This window comes from Hemibagrus wyckioides, linkage group LG20 (assembly GCF_019097595.1).
Source record: "Hemibagrus wyckioides isolate EC202008001 linkage group LG20, SWU_Hwy_1.0, whole genome shotgun sequence".
NCBI classification, from domain to species: Eukaryota; Metazoa; Chordata; class Actinopteri; order Siluriformes; family Bagridae; genus Hemibagrus; species Hemibagrus wyckioides.
The window spans coordinates 13,077,984-13,093,686 of NC_080729.1; the positions used below are offsets into that span (position 1 = coordinate 13,077,984).

The 15,703-nt window shown below is 36.3% G+C and overlaps 1 protein-coding gene across 2 annotated transcripts; it reads left to right on the forward strand.

Moving 5' to 3' along the window:
• The first annotated feature begins 4,549 nt into the window (after positions 1 to 4,549).
• LOC131370650 (CD48 antigen-like) lies at positions 4,550 to 12,046 on the forward strand. Of its 2 annotated transcripts, none has more exons than XM_058418047.1 (7): positions 4,550 to 4,700; positions 6,360 to 6,653; positions 6,806 to 7,081; positions 7,226 to 7,351; positions 10,363 to 10,406; positions 10,513 to 10,638; positions 11,549 to 12,046. In XM_058418047.1, exons 1-7 carry the CDS (start codon positions 4,643 to 4,645, stop codon positions 11,630 to 11,632), a joined length of 1,008 nt encoding a protein of 335 aa, XP_058274030.1. In that variant the 5' UTR covers positions 4,550 to 4,642; the 3' UTR covers positions 11,633 to 12,046. The 2 variants fall into 2 exon arrangements, with proteins under 2 accessions (XP_058274030.1, XP_058274031.1); XM_058418048.1 differs by having other exon boundaries at positions 7,286 to 7,351.
• The last annotated feature ends 3,657 nt before the right edge of the window (positions 12,047 to 15,703 follow it).

Here is a 15,703-nt window from a genome sequence, read left to right on the forward strand (position 1 = left end):
CTATGTCACTTTACTATCATAATGGTTTATCATAGTAGCAATAATAACCATGGTTATCTATTACCTATGATTTAACCAAAAAGGAACATAATTGTATATGCATTATGTGTGATTGTACCCTGCAATTGGTTGCCACCATGTCCAGGGTGTACCCTGCCTTGTGCCCCAAGGAATACAGAAAATGGTACAGAATATGGATTGATTTTGTCTATCGAATGTATTTTGGGATACAGGCCTGGATTCTCACTAACAATTCAGTAATGCATGTCTATGTGTGTATCTCAGATCCAGTGGAGAAACCAGTCCTTTCTGATTCTCTCCAGGAAAGCAATGACACCTGTAATGTGACTCTCACCTGTGAAGCTCAGAAGCTCTCAGTAACCTCTCACTGCTACAATAATAATTGTGATATGAGAGAAAAGAAAACATCTGGAGAAACGTTCCTTTCCCTCTCACTGTATTTTAGTAACAGCTTCATCATTTGTAATCATAGCAACCCAGTAAGCTGGGTACAACATGGAGATAAAACAATTCTGCCCTTCTGAAAGTGTAAGCATGCATAGATACTGCCTGGGGTAAATTTAAATGTAAGTAAAAAGTACATTCTTTATTAACCTCTCTATGCTATGCTGTTCCTCACCAATCTTCTTCCCCATGTTGTATCATGCTGGCAAGAGCTCACCCTCATTCCTTAGGATGGTGTCTCATGAAGTTGGTTTTTCTTTTTTTCCTGCTGTCCTTTTAATAGTCATGCATGTTTTGTATATGTAAAGAAAATACTCTCTCTGTGCTATGTTTGATATTTCCCTAATAAAATGAGGTATGGGGAAAAATTTTAATGTTTCATTTACCACATAAATTAATGTCACTTTACATTAACTCTTCAGGGGGAGACCGCCTGGGAATACCAGGTGTGGTATGCTATTTAGGGCAGTGGTGTTGATGGGTTGTTGATTGGGGTTCAAGCCCCTGCACCACCAAACTACACTGCTAGGCAATTGAGCAAGGCCCTTAACCCCCTGCTCCTGTGATGCTGTATCATAGCTGCCCCTGTGCTTTGACCCTCAACTTCCCCAGCTGGGATATGCAAAGAAAATAATTCCACTGTGCTGTGATTTATGTGTAGCAATAATAAAGCCTTTGAGTTCTCAGTTCTGTAATGTTCATGGCACATCTAATAATGTTTCACTTTTAAGATTGTCTTACACAGTTCTGTAACTCTGCCAAGGTTGTAGGTTTTCTGTTCTATTTCTAAAGTATGCAACTAGTCAAGATTCAAGTCAATAGGCTTTTAATGTCATATCAACCATATATAGCTGATATAGTACACAGTGATATGAAACAAAGTTCCTCCAGGACCATGGTGCTACATGAAACAGAGCTAGATAAAAAAAAACAGAACTAGGACTAAAGGTAAAAAGTTAATTTTTGCCTTTATTTATTTGTCACATATACATTACAGCGTTATTCTTTTCTTCACATATCCCATCCTTGGAGGTTGGGGTCAGAGCACAGGGTCAGCTATGATACAGCACCGCTGGAGCAGAGAGGGTTAAGGGTCTTGCTCAAGGGCCTAATAGTGGCAACTTGGTGGTGCTGGGGCTTGAATCCCTGATCTTCTGGTCAATGACCCAGAGCCTTAACCACTTGAGCCACCACCACCCTAAATTAATGGACCTAAATTAACCTTTTCACAAAGTGCATTGAATGCACAAAGTTGCAACCTCAAACAACTACACAAATATACCAAAATATAGCTCCAACCAGCATACAGCCTGTTTGGATTACAGTTGAACTACAGTTCAACATTATTTCTACAGTATTTGTACAATATATGTATTTATTTATTATATTTTATGGTTTATATCACGGTGTGTAGATGGCACGGTGGTTTAGTGGTTAGCATGTTTGCCTCACACCTCCAGCACCTTGGGTTTGAATACTGCTCGCTGTGTGTGTGTGGAGTTTGTGTGTTCTCCCTGTGCTCTGGTTTCCTCCCACAGTCCAAAGTCATGCTTCTATGCTGGTTGGAGTCTCTAAATTGCCTGTAGTGTGTGTGTGCCCTGTGATGGCACTCTGTCCAGGGTGTATCCTGCCTTGATGCCTGAGATAGGGACAGGCTCCCCATGACCTGAGCATAGATCAGGCAAGCAGTACAGATGATGAAAAAATAATGGTATTTCTTTCTTTCTCTTTCATATTTTTATTAGAGCAACTGTAACATGGCAAAGAAATTTCCCCCAGGGATTAATAAAGTTCTTTGAATCTTGAATCTTGAAACAGTTGTAGCAGCATTTAGGAAAAAGTAGAGATATAGATGGCTTCAGAGAAGAAACTTGCACTGATTGTGAGGGCCTGAATGTTTAGTGTCTGGCTTATTGGTGTATTCATGAAAAACACATGAGCTTGTGTGTTTTTACAACATTAAAGAGTTGCTTTTCTGAGCTTCTTTCTTGATGAAATGTCAGGCATAAGCAGATTTAGGAATATTCATGCAGGTTTGAGTTCAACTTTTACTTCTTATAGGAAATACACAAAGCCATGGTTCTTCAGTAACAGATGGATTTATTCTTCTTATTCCATTAATCTGCATCTCTCTGTCATCACATCCACTATCAGACTCTTCAAATACATGACAATGTACAGAATAAACACTGTTGTAAAACCACCATTCTGGATCCTGAGTAGCTGCTGGTGCTACTGCCATGACACCAGCTTGGATATGTGAAGTATTATTCAACAGAGAAAAAAAAGGGGGCAAAGTCAGTTGTGACTACAACTTAATAACACATTAATATAATTTTTATATGATAATTGTATAATTAAAAAAATAAAAAACTAGAATTTTGCATTTCTAGAAGAAAATGTGATTGTGAAAAGCAAAGCAATATGTTGCTTAAACTATTGCAAAACATTGTCAAATAATATATACAAGCTAAAGTAACAGTTTAAAAAGTTTAAGGTAGTATGTGGCTGTAGAGTAAGAATTCAAGCTGTAGGAACAGTTTAAAGATGATGCGTCCTTAAAAAAAAAACCTCTTCCCTCACTCTAGCTGACGTCACAAACACAGTAGCGGTCTGAAGTCCATGAAACATACATTTAAAAATCCATATAAAATAAACTATAATACTTATCAGCATGAAAAGTAATACCACACCTAAGCAGCATTTTAGCGTTGGAACCCTGTTTCTAGCTATTATCATTTAAGCGATATGTTGCTTAAAGTATTGCAAGAAATTCTCAAAAAAATATATAAACACAACTCCAAGCGGGTCTCAAGCATGGGAGGCGGGCACGCTAACAAAGTACCACAAAGCAACGAACAACAAAGGACTTATATACAATCTATACATACTATATACAACTCGCCTGCACAGCACCTACCGCTAACCTCCATATATAACCTCCTCTATAAAAGCTATACATGCTTAAACTATTGCAAACCATTCTCAAATAATAAATACAAACTAAAGTTACAGTTAAAATATGAGGTCTAAATGCACTAGCGTGTGTGCTCTGCTTAAATATCCATATAAAACTCAGGAAGTGAACCATAGCTAAAGTTTAATGTAGTATGTGTAGTATGTGTAGTAGTATTTACCAACACCGCTTTGCCTGCACCTACCGCTAGCCTCCGTTACATATATATAAGCTATAAATGATTAAGCTATTCCAAAACATTCTCAAATAATAAACACAAACTAAAGTCACAGTTAAAATATGAAGTCTAAACAAACTAGCGTGTGCGCTATGCTTAAATGTCTGTACAAAAACCAGGAAGTGAAGCGTAGCTAAAGTTTAAGGTGGTATGTGGCTGTAAAAGTTAGAATTCAAGCTGTAGGACCAGTTTAAAGACAATACAATCTTAAAAAAGAAAAACCTCTAGCTGACGTCACAGCTAGCCGTATAGAAACCAGGAAGTAAAGTTTGTGAAAAATGCATTTAAAAATTAATATAAAAAAAACTATAATACTTATCAGCATGAAAAATAATAGCACACTTAAGCACAACATGAGCAACATTTTAGCTTTGGAATCATGTTTCCAGCTATTATCATTTAACCAATATGTTGCTTCAACTATTGCAAGAAATTCTCAAAATATATATAAATACAACTAGCGCACCTAGCGCTAGCTTCCGTTACATATATAAAAGCTGCACATGCTTAAACTTTTGCAAAACATTCTCAAATAATAAATACAAACTAAAGTTACAGTTAAATTATGAAGTCTAAACGAACTAGCGTGTGCGCTCTGCTTAAATATCCGGAGTAATGTTTTACATGAACAGCACCTACTGATAGCCTCCGTTAAATATATACAAGATATACATGCTATATACAACACCGCTTTGCCTGCAGAGCACGTACCCCTAGCCTCCGTTACATATATAAAAGCTATACATGCTTAAAAGATTGCAAAACATACTCAAATAACAAATACAAACTAAAGTTACAGTTAAAATTGCTTATGCAATCACACTAATAATGCATTATTCCTGTTTTGTTCCTAACAAGTAGGCCACAGCCCCTCCTACTTGTTCTCCATTTGATCACAAGATCATATTTACAGATTAAATTTCACCTCAAATAAAGTCGAACATAAGTGTATCTTCCTTAACCTGAAGAGGAAGCTTTGATACATGATGGCGTTGGTGATTCATCTCGTCCTCCTTCTCTCCGTCTTGGTCTCAGTTACAGGTAACTAATCATCTAAACTGACTGAAGAGGTTAAAGTGCTCTGATATACTGAGTGAACTTTGGATAGCAAACTTGCAAATTAGAGTTAGTAATGTAGTACTAAAAAACTTGAATGATCATAAATACTATCCAGTGCTAGTGTTCTTTCCTCTTAAAAGAAAAGAATCCAATAATTGTGTTGTTTTTTTATTCTGTTAACAAATCATGTGTGGAAAAATCATGTGTGGAATTGTGGCAATGGTTGTCTGTGCAAGTGCGGAAATGTACCGAAAATTTATATTTAAGTATAAATAATTTGAAAAAAATGTTGTGTCAAAAATGTAGTAAGAAAGTAAAATTCTATTATTTTAAGTGTATTAAAACTACTAATAAGTAAAAACATTTACATATAGCTTTATGTTTACATATATTTATGGTTTTAGCAAATTACACTTGAGGAAAATGAGGAAATAATTTTTAGTGACTAAAATATAAATAATGTAATTGTTATGGATACCTTGGACAGTTCCCCAGCAGACCACTAGAGGGCAACTCTGCAAATCTTAGTTCAGTTTAGTTGTGTTTCATTTCCTCTGTCCACTATGCTGACTTGTTTCATTTCACTATGCACTTTGTCTCACCATAACTTTGTCTAGCTTTTGTTTAATGTGTGTGTGTGTTTCCTAACCTAGATCCAGCTTTTGTGTATTCCTGAATTTGAACAAGTTTTGTGCATGGTTTGATTCCTGTTTCTGTATCTACCTAGTAGTTTATTTTTGTGCTGTAATAAATGAAATTCTGCACATGCATCTGTCTTGACCTCCACATGTTAGAAAGCTAGAACAAAACATGCATTTTCTGGCAGTAACAGTATAAGCAGTTCTGGGAGAACCAAAGGCATCTCACTAGGCTCAAGGCTCTATTGGACAAGCCTGAGGTCAGGCTTCTCCATGAAAGATTTCCTCTGGTTGGGGCACCCACCTAGATGGTAGCCATTACCCACTCTTCATTGGTTCCACAATGGATGTCACTCCAATACCTGGTCTAGAAGAGGATGACACCCTGCCCCCCTGTCCTTCAGAGGGTGTCAGTCCCCCCACTCTGCCTGGCCAATGTAGACACTACCCTTTTGCTTAGTGGCAGGCATTGCTTCACCCCCTTGCTTGACAACGGACCACTGGCTTCCACTCTTCCCCTTTGGCATTGCCAGACATCTTGCTCTCTCCTAAATTATGAGTTGTTATTTTACAGTGTGTTGGTGTACAGGGGGCATGGTGGCTTAGTGGTTAGCACATTTGCATCACACTTCTGTGGTTAGTCCCCCAGTCCAAAGACATGCAGTGTATGCTGATTGGCATCACTAAATTGTTTGTAGTGTGTGAGTGTGTGTTTGATTGTGACTGATTGGTTGCCACCACTTCCAACGTGTCCCCTGCATCGTGCCCCAAGAAAATAGATTTAGTGTAGTGAATGTATTTTTGGAAACAGCCTTGGATTATGTAATAAATGATACAGACCTACATAGATGTGCCAGTGCATGACTAGTTCTACCTGGTGGCTGAATAGCTAATTTGGCTGGATAGTTAATTTGTTAAATTATATAAATAATAATGACATCAATAAAAACACAAGTCACCACAGCATAACTAAATAGTTTATCTTTGCTGTTTTTTTTTACAGTGTGCAGTGATGTTTTTAAGCTGGTTAACAGTTCTGTTAAATTGGTCATGCAAAAAAAAATTGAAAAGTTCTATGATATGGGCTGGATATTTAACACGGAAAACAATATTGTGAGATATAATGGAAATACTCCAAGTAAAGTATTTGGAAGTTATAAAGACAAGGTGGAGTTCAATGAGGAAACCTACAGTCTGACACTGAAGAACGTACAGAAGAGTGACAGTGGAATCTATGAAGCAAAAGCAATTGATGAACAGATTGTAAATGTTGCTACATACCAACTACATGTGTTTGGTAAGTCCTATAGTCAAAATGCACTACTGATATAATAATAGTGTCTTTATCAGTTAAGTAATACATAATAATAAAATAATGTCTGTGTGTGTGTGTGTGTGTGTGTACATTGACTAGCAGTACAGTAATGCATGTGTATATGTGTATCTCAGATCCAGTGGAGAAACCAGTCCTGTCTGACTCTCTCCAGCAAAGCAATGACACCTGTAATGTGACTCTCACCTGTGAAGCTCAGAAGCTCTCAGTAACCTCTCACTGCTACAATAATAATTGTGATCTGAGGGAAAAGAAAACATCTGGAGACACGTTCCTTTCCCTCTCACTGCATGTTAGTAACAACTTCATCATCTGTAATCATAGCAACCCAGTGAGCTGGAACAATACAACTATGGAGATGAAACATGTGAAAAAACTCTGCCCTGATAAAGGTGTGAGCATGCACATATATAAACACTATGTTTTTTTAATTTATTTAATTTAACATATACACAGGTACCCTTTCATTATAGCATGATATTGTTACTGAATGATATTATGTGTAAATTATAATCTAATTAGCATTTTTCCTCTAGGAGATGAGAATGGTTCTGGGTTAAATATGGCTGACACAAAGACTGTTCTATTACTGACAGGCATTTCCACCATCATCATCATCATGTTCCTCATCATCATATGTTATCAGAGGAAAAGAACAACAAGTAATTTCTTTCTTTTCTTTTTTTTTTTTACAAAAAAGATGATAAATAATGTTCACAGTGGGAAACACTTTATTTGGGTGATACATTTGATACATTAATTGTCAGTTATATTGTCATTAAAATAAAGGCACCATTAGTGGTATTAAGTAGTATTACATAGATTTTTTTTAAACAGAAAATGTTAGTATTTTTTTAGAGAAGCATAGCTCTATAATGTAGGTAGCTGGGTAAATCACAATTATATATAATAACAAATTAGGAAAAGCAGAAAAGTCTTCAGGAGAGAAGGCAGGAATTTCAATAATCTGAGACAAAAAAAACATACATAATATCACTTGATATTGTAAACTTTGATCAACATCAGTTTGTGATATAACATCAAAAGTCAAAGTCAAAGTCAAAGAAGCTTTATTGTCACTTCAACCATATATAGCTGATGCAGTACACAGTGAAATGAAACAACTAGACCAAAGTTCTTCCTAGACCAAAGGTGCTACACACAAAGACAAAGTACAGTGACACAGACAAGCATAGAGCTAAACATAAAGATAAAACTAAGCTATACTTCTTGTGCAATCTTTAAACTAGACATACAACAGAAGTGCACAGGATGACAAGACAAGACAGTGCAGACAAACAGGACATATAACGCCGACTCTGTGCAAAAGAATATTGTTGACAGTGAGTGCAAATATTAAAGTTAACATGTAAACAGGATCAATATAAAGTGTAATGTAAGTGACATATGCGTGCAAACAGGACAATTTGTGTGTGTGTGTGTGTGTGTGTGTGTGTCCAGCACAGTATAGTTCTCTGTTGAAAGCAGTTCTCAGTTGTGTCCGTGTGTCCGTGTCCAGCACAGTTCAGTTTCTCTGTTGAGATCAGATCTCATTTTTTGCGTGTGTCTGTGTGTGTGTGTGTGTGTGTCTGTGTGTGTGTGTGTGTCTGTGTGTGTGTGTCCATGTCCAGCTCAGTTCAGTTCTCTGTTGAGATACCTGATTGCCTGAGGGAAGAAGCTGTTCAACAGTCTGGTTGTGCGGGTCTGAATACTTCAGTACCTCTTTCCGGATGGCAGGAGGGTGAAGAGTGTGTGTGAGGGGTGTGTGGGATCATCCAAAATGCTGTTAGCTTTGCGGATGCAGTGTGTGGAGTAAATGTCTGTGATAGAGGGAAGAGAGACTCTGGTGATCTTCTCAGCTGTCCTCACTATCCGCTGAAGGGTCTTGCGATCCGAGACGGTGCAATTCCCAAACCAGGCAGTGATGCAGCTGCTCAGGATGCTCTCGATGGTCCCTCTGTAGAAGGTGGTCAGGATGGGAGGTGGAAGATGAGCCTTCCTCAGCCTTCGCAGGAAGTAGAGACACTGCTGGGCTTTCTTGGTGATGGAGCTGATGTTGAGTGACCAGGTAAGGTCCTCTGCCAGGTGAATTTGGTGCTCGTGACGATCTCCACAATGGACCCATCAATGTTCAGTGGAGAGTGGTCACTCTGTGCTCTCCTGAAGTCAACAACCATCTCTTTAGTCTTGTCGACGTTCAGGGACAGGTTGTTGGCTCTGCACCAGGCCGTCAGTTGTTGCACCTCCTCTCTGTATGCGGACTCGTCATTCTTGCTGAAGAGACCCACCACGGTCGTGTCATCGGCGAACTTGATGATATGATTAGAGCTGTGCATTGCTGCACAGTCATGAGTCAGCAGAGTGAACAGCAGTGGACTGAGCACACAGCCCTGAGGAGCTCCAGTGTTCAGTGTGGTGGTGCTGGAGGTGCTGTTCCCAGTCCGGACTGACTGAGGTCTTCCAGTCAGGAAATCCAGGATCCAATTGCAGAGGGAGGTGTTGATGCCCAGCAGACTCAGCTTCTCGATCAGGTGCTGAGGAATGATCATATTGAATGCTGAACTGAAGTCAATGAACAGCATTCGTAGGTAAGTGTCTTTATTGTCCAGGTGTGTGAGGGCCAGATGGAGGGTTGTGGTGATGGCATCGTCCGTGGAGCGATTTGGACGATGTGGCAGCAGGTTCTTAATGTGCCTCATGACAAGCCTCTCGAAGCACTTCATGATGATGGGTGTGAGTGCAACGGGACGGTAGTCATTGAGACAGGACACTGGAGACTTCTTCGGCACGGGGATGATGGTGGTCGACTTTAGGCACATTGGGATGACGGCGCTGCTCAGGGAGATGTTGAAGATGTCTGTGAAGACATCTGCTAGCTGTTCTGCACATTCCCTGAGCACTCTGCCAGGAATGTTGTCTGGTCCAGCAGCTTTCCGTGGGTTAACTCTGCATAGAGTTTTCCTCACGTCAGCCATGGTGAGACAGAGCACCTGGTCCTCTGCCCTCACTGTCACGTCATTTCGTGCCTCAAACCGAGCATAGAAGCTGTTCAGCACATCTGGAAGGGAGGGATCACTGTCACAGGCAGGTGGAGCTGGCCTGTAGTTGGTGATGGACTGGATGCCTTGCCACATGCGCCAAGTGTCACCGCTGCTCTTGAAGGCAGAGTCTCTGGATTTTAGCAGCGCACACACCTTTGCGGTCATCCACGGCTTCTGGTTTGATCGTGTGGTGATGGACTTGGAGACTGTCACGTCATCGATGCACTTTCCGATGTAGCTGGTCACTGATGACGTGTATTTCTCCAAGTCTGTGGTTTCGCTAGTGTTATTTACACTTTTTAATGACAACTATTTTTAAGTTATTGATTATTTTTAAATATCAATAATGAATCCATGTCCTCTGTTTGTAGAAGTTAATTGTCAAAACAAATAGAATGATGCAAGTTCAGGTAAGGCAGCTGGAATAAAATATTAGGAGTCCAAAACGTAAGGTGAACTCAGTGTTACATGAGCAGTTAGTGTTATCATTCTAATGTGTGACTGGTATTTAGAGACAGAAATTTTGTGTAGTTTGTAAAGGATCAGTCTGAATTTTATATTTTACTGTTTCTGATACTTCATCTATCAATATAATTTGAAAATATAAACCATTTCACTTCTACACCTGCTAGATGTTTTCAACATGGTCTATGAAGAAATTGAGCCTATGAACAAGGTGACCCTTTGATAGTAATCTCTTTTGTATATCAGTTACGTATTACTGGGGAGAAAAGAACACAGTATTTGGTTTATATAACAGTTTGGTTAATCCATGTCTACAGGGGGGAAATAAAGCACAGTCAGAGAACCATGCAGCTGCTGATTCTGTGTACTGTACTGTCGGGATGGCAGCCCAGGCTTGTAGTAAAGATGCGAGCACTGTAAGCACTGCAAACCCTGGCAGCAAGGTAAATGGAAGCAAATAAGCTTTTTTGGGATTATGAAATGATAATATTATATAAACCTTGAATAAAATATAAATATGTATTTATACAATGTTATTTATGTAGATACCATCCCTTCATTATACATAATGGTTTATTGTATTTTTTTAAATGACAAATATCGTAAAATATAGAACATAATTTTTTTACTAATTTGTTTTGCAATCCATCATTTCAGTTAGTTGCTTAAGGGCCTGAAAGTGACTCTTTGGTAGTCTCTGTTTCAAGGTGATGTGATGTGTCGGTAACTATGTGATGTACACATAGGCTTGTGTTGTTTGGCCAGTTACAATTAAATTTTTTATTATTATTTTATTTACACTTGATTATATTTATATATTACCCATCATATCATACTAACATTATTTTCATAATGCAACCACAATTAGGACACCTGCAGATTAGGTACACAGTAGTAAAACCCGGGGTGGCAGTAATTTTATGAATTCTTATTGTGCATCATTTTTTATTTTGCTATTTTTGGTTATTAATACACTGTTTACTTTCTGGAAGAAGCTGCAATAATCCTCTTTCTCTTGTTTTTAACATTAATCATGTTATAGTAATACTATTCTTATTTTATACTTTATTGCATCAATGTTATTATAGATTTGTTCTATAGTTTGCAAAGATGTGGGGTTATTTTTATTTCTATGTTAAATTTAACAGGAAACCATGTTTATTTCCTCTCTTCATTTTTATTAAGGACCCATTGAGATTTATTTATACTTTTGATTTCTTGTACAAGCATTACATCACAATTCAAGATGTTCCATTACATGCCACAGGTGTAATCTAAAAATTAAATGTGTTGTGAAATATAAATGTAATAATGGCTTTTGTATATTTTCACTTTTCCTTTTTTTGTACTTAGAATCAAGGAGCAGAGAGGAACTTTGACTCATACCGTGGATTTCATACCTCAAACCATTTTTGTTACCGTGAACAAGGCCAGTAAACCTGTCTACAAAGCATGAACATGCCTTGTAGCTTTATGATTGACATTTTTATGCCATAAAATATTCCTCAAACAGCAAAAAAACCTTAAGAATTCTGGACAAATGTCATTTGTACTGATGATTATGGTTAAAGTTGATGGCTAGATGAAAGGGTTTCGAGAAAGGGTTTGGTGTAGATGCAGGTTTTCAATCCAGTAAAGCAGGAGCCACACTTAATTCCACCAGTTGGTTTTGAGTAACCTTAGGTGTGGCTTTTGCTTAGTTGGAATGAATGTATGCAGTTTTACAAACTCAAATTATAATTAGATATACATTTTAATTTGATTTACATTTTAATTGTCTGTTTTATTTCTTATTACGTATCAGCATAGATCGCATAGCATATACAAGGATAGATCTTTGCTCTCTTAAAATTTCTACTACTATATATATATATATACAGAATACAGAATTTATATATATATATATATATAATATATAATATTATAATATATTATTATAATATTATATAATATTATAATATTATATATATATATATATATATATATATATATATATATATATAATATTTTTTATAAATACAAGTATTAAATTTTAAGTTTTAAATAATCATGTATTATACTTCATGTATATGTCTGATGTATTATTTCAGAGATTCGTACGTTTTAGAGTATACAGTATACTCAAAAGGTAAAAGAGTAAAAGAATGTAAAATGCAGATGTCATGACTTTTATATTTATTATCCTTGGTATATTAGCTAGATTTACCTTTTTAAAATATTTTAAAATACCATTACGCCAATTACCAAAACGGCAAAAGAGCTCACCTTAAATGACTTGGCCACTTTATATATAGTACATAACCCTCAACCCAACTCACATGCAAGTTGTCAAATGGTGTGATGGCAACTTTGTTGATCGTGACTAAAACTAAAGAAATAATTATAGGCATTAAGAAGTGTAGTGGTAAACCAAAAAACCAGCATCATTCACAGAGAAAATGTACAAATTGTACAAACATGCAAGTATTTGGGAAAAGTGTTTGATTCGCAACTGAGATTTGATGAGAAAACTAGTTGTATTGTCAAGACGAGACATCAGAGAATTCACTTCACTGAGAAAGCTAAATTCTTTTGGCGTCTGTAAGAGTGTTTTAAGTAACTTTCATCTAACTTTTATCAAGAGTGTTTGAACATTTTCATTTATGTGCTGGTTCAATAGGTTGTCTATAAAAGAAAAATAGTCTAAATAGCATTGTTCAGGTCTGCACCAAAATCACCGTAGTCCAACAAAAAGACCTATGCTCCCTATGGAAGAAGTGGTCCAGAAAGCAGAAGGAAAAATAAGTCAACCTGACTACATACTTTCAAGGGAATTCTCAATTACATTTACATTTCTGCCATTTGGCAGATGCTCTAATCCAGAGTTATGTACAATTTCTCATTTTACACAGTTGTATTTAGATAAAAGTGGAGCAAGAAAGAGAAAGAATAACTAACATTTATTGTTCTCTAACAGTTTCATTTTGTTTCCCCGAGAAAGCAGAACAAACAAGTTTCTTCTAACACAGCTATTTCACAACACATCTTTCCGGGAACAGGAACAGGAGGAAAGGCTGTCAGCATAAGTTAAGATATAAAAGGCAAAAGAAATTGTACTATGGTTTTACAAACACTGTTGAATTTATTATGAATAAGTAACCACACAAAGGCAGTGTCATGGAGAACAAAATAATTGCAAGGAACCCTCTGATAACAAAGATATTTAAAATCATACTGTATTTTTTTGTATTTTTCTGTATTAAACACATCATTTTCCTTACATAATACACATTTAACAATACGACCTTATATGTTCCACTTTGTAAAAACTGATATGATTATTACAGTGTTAGTGTTAGTGTTTATATAGAGTATGTCTTATATAATGTAAGTGTCTTAATTTCTTATTTAATGTACAAAGTTTCAGTTTATTTTTAGTACTGGTCTCTCCTCCTTTTGAAAATTTCCTATTAGTTATTAAACAGATTTATTATTTGTAGGATTTTATTTGGAAATTTTGAATTTGTAGGATACTGAAGCTTTTATGTCAAAATGTCTCCGCCTACTGGTGAGTCAAGCATTCTTAATGATAGAATGCCGCCCTCATTCAGATTATTTATGTGTTTATATATGTCTTAAACTAAGACACAATTATTATCAGGAAAATATCAGGAATGGAGGTCTGTGTCCTGTGAAATCCCCATTAAAAATTTTGTTTTATACTGACTTTACATAAACTTTTTGTTCATGTGAGTGATGAAAGAAGTATTCTGTCTACAGTTTCATATAACAAAAGCAGTAAAAATCTGTAGTATGCTATAGATTCTCCCCATTAATCATAAGGACTAGTGTCATTCTGTATCAGTGCTATCTGTGTGAAAGCGAAATTCCTTTTTTCCTCTGTAGAGAATGGCAACTACTATTCTATAATATTATATATTTCATCGACATTGTCATTCAGTATTGTCTCCATTTATCCCTGTGTCACTTTTTACCATTGTAATGTTATGTACCGTTTGTTTGTGAATTTTCCTTACCTTTAAAAAAGAAAAAACAAAGAGATATAAAAAAGATGTGACATGTGGCTTGAAATTGTAAAGGCCTGGTTAAGAGTAAGTAAGAATCATTGTTGCTACTGAGGCAACTGAGACCTTGAGTGAAGGAAAAAAATAGTAATATCCACCAATGGTTGCTGATGCACAAAGGCAAACTAGCATAAAACTAGCTGATCAAGCAGAATACAAGTGTCCAATGTTCCAGGATGACATCTACAGAATGCATAGCTGAGTGGTGGTGCAGTGCAATGAATTTGCAGACAAGATCCAATCACAAGCATGTGTGTGTGTGTGTGTGTGTGTGTGCCATGTGTGTTTGCTTGTGTCAGTTAAAATGACAAGGCATATAGGGGTGTATACATTTTAATAAGATTTATATATAATAAAACAGCAAGGAAAAGTTTACAGAGTACAGAAAGTTTTATACAATGTATAGTATAATTAGTATAATCAAAGTGTAACAGAAAAAGGGCTGTGTGCTATGTCTCACTTTTCCATCTGGCCTGCAGTGTACATTAGAATGACCAGTATTCATCTAGATGTTAAATTTGATCTCTGTAAATTCAATCTCTAATTTTTCATGAAATCATACACCACTCAACCTATAAACTCCCACAACCTATTCACATTTTCATCCAATGTGGATTTCTGACACAAAACTACTGGAACTATATTTATTTCATTCTCTATCACTGTCTGTATCATACAGCTCCCCAAGGTCTCATCTGAACAATGTGGAGAAACCAGTTCTTACTGCCTCACTCCAGCAAAGCAATGACACCTGTAATGTGACTCTCACCTGTGAAGCTGAAAAGCTTTCAGTAACCTCTCACTGCTACAATGATAATTGTGATATGAGGGAAAAGAAAACATCTGGAGACATGTTCCTTTCCCTTTCACTGTATAGCAACCCAGTAAGCTGGAAATATACAACTATGAAGATAAAACAACAAGCAACTCGTTATTTTTGTTTTGCAAAACTTATTTTTTTCTCACAAATTTCATTTTTTCATTTGCAAAACTTTATTTTCTTTTGCAACACATGAATTCTTTTGTGAATATATGTGGCATTGAATTGACTCCATAGAAATGAAATACACATCTAAACTAAACTAAGATTTGCAGAGTTTCCCTCTAGTGGTCTGTTGGGGAAATGTCCAAGGTATCCATAACAATTACATTATTTATATTTTAGTCACTAAAAATGATTTCCTCATTTCTAATTGTAATTTGATAAGACTATAAATATATGTAAACATAAACGTATATGTAAATGTTTTTATTTAATAGTAGTTTTAATACACTTAAAATAATACTTTTTTACTACATTTTTGACACAAAAAGTTTTCAAATGATCTATACTTCAATATAAATTTTCAGTACATTTCCTCAGTTGCACAAACAACCACTGCCACAATTCCACACATGATTTGTTAAGAGAAAGAAAACAACACAATTATTGGATTATTTTCTT

Bases quoted from the DNA above. Each gene is read 5' to 3' on its own strand.
- LOC131370650 (XM_058418047.1), top strand. From the start codon at position 4,643: ATGATGGCGTTGGTGATTCATCTCGTCCTCCTTCTCTCCGTCTTGGTC. The intron at 7,082-7,225 runs GTGTGAGCATGC...TTTTTCCTCTAG, and splicing joins AAAACTCTGCCCTGATAAAG to GAGATGAGAATGGTTCTGGG. The intron at 10,407-10,512 runs GTGACCCTTTGA...CCATGTCTACAG, and splicing joins AAATTGAGCCTATGAACAAG to GGGGGAAATAAAGCACAGTC.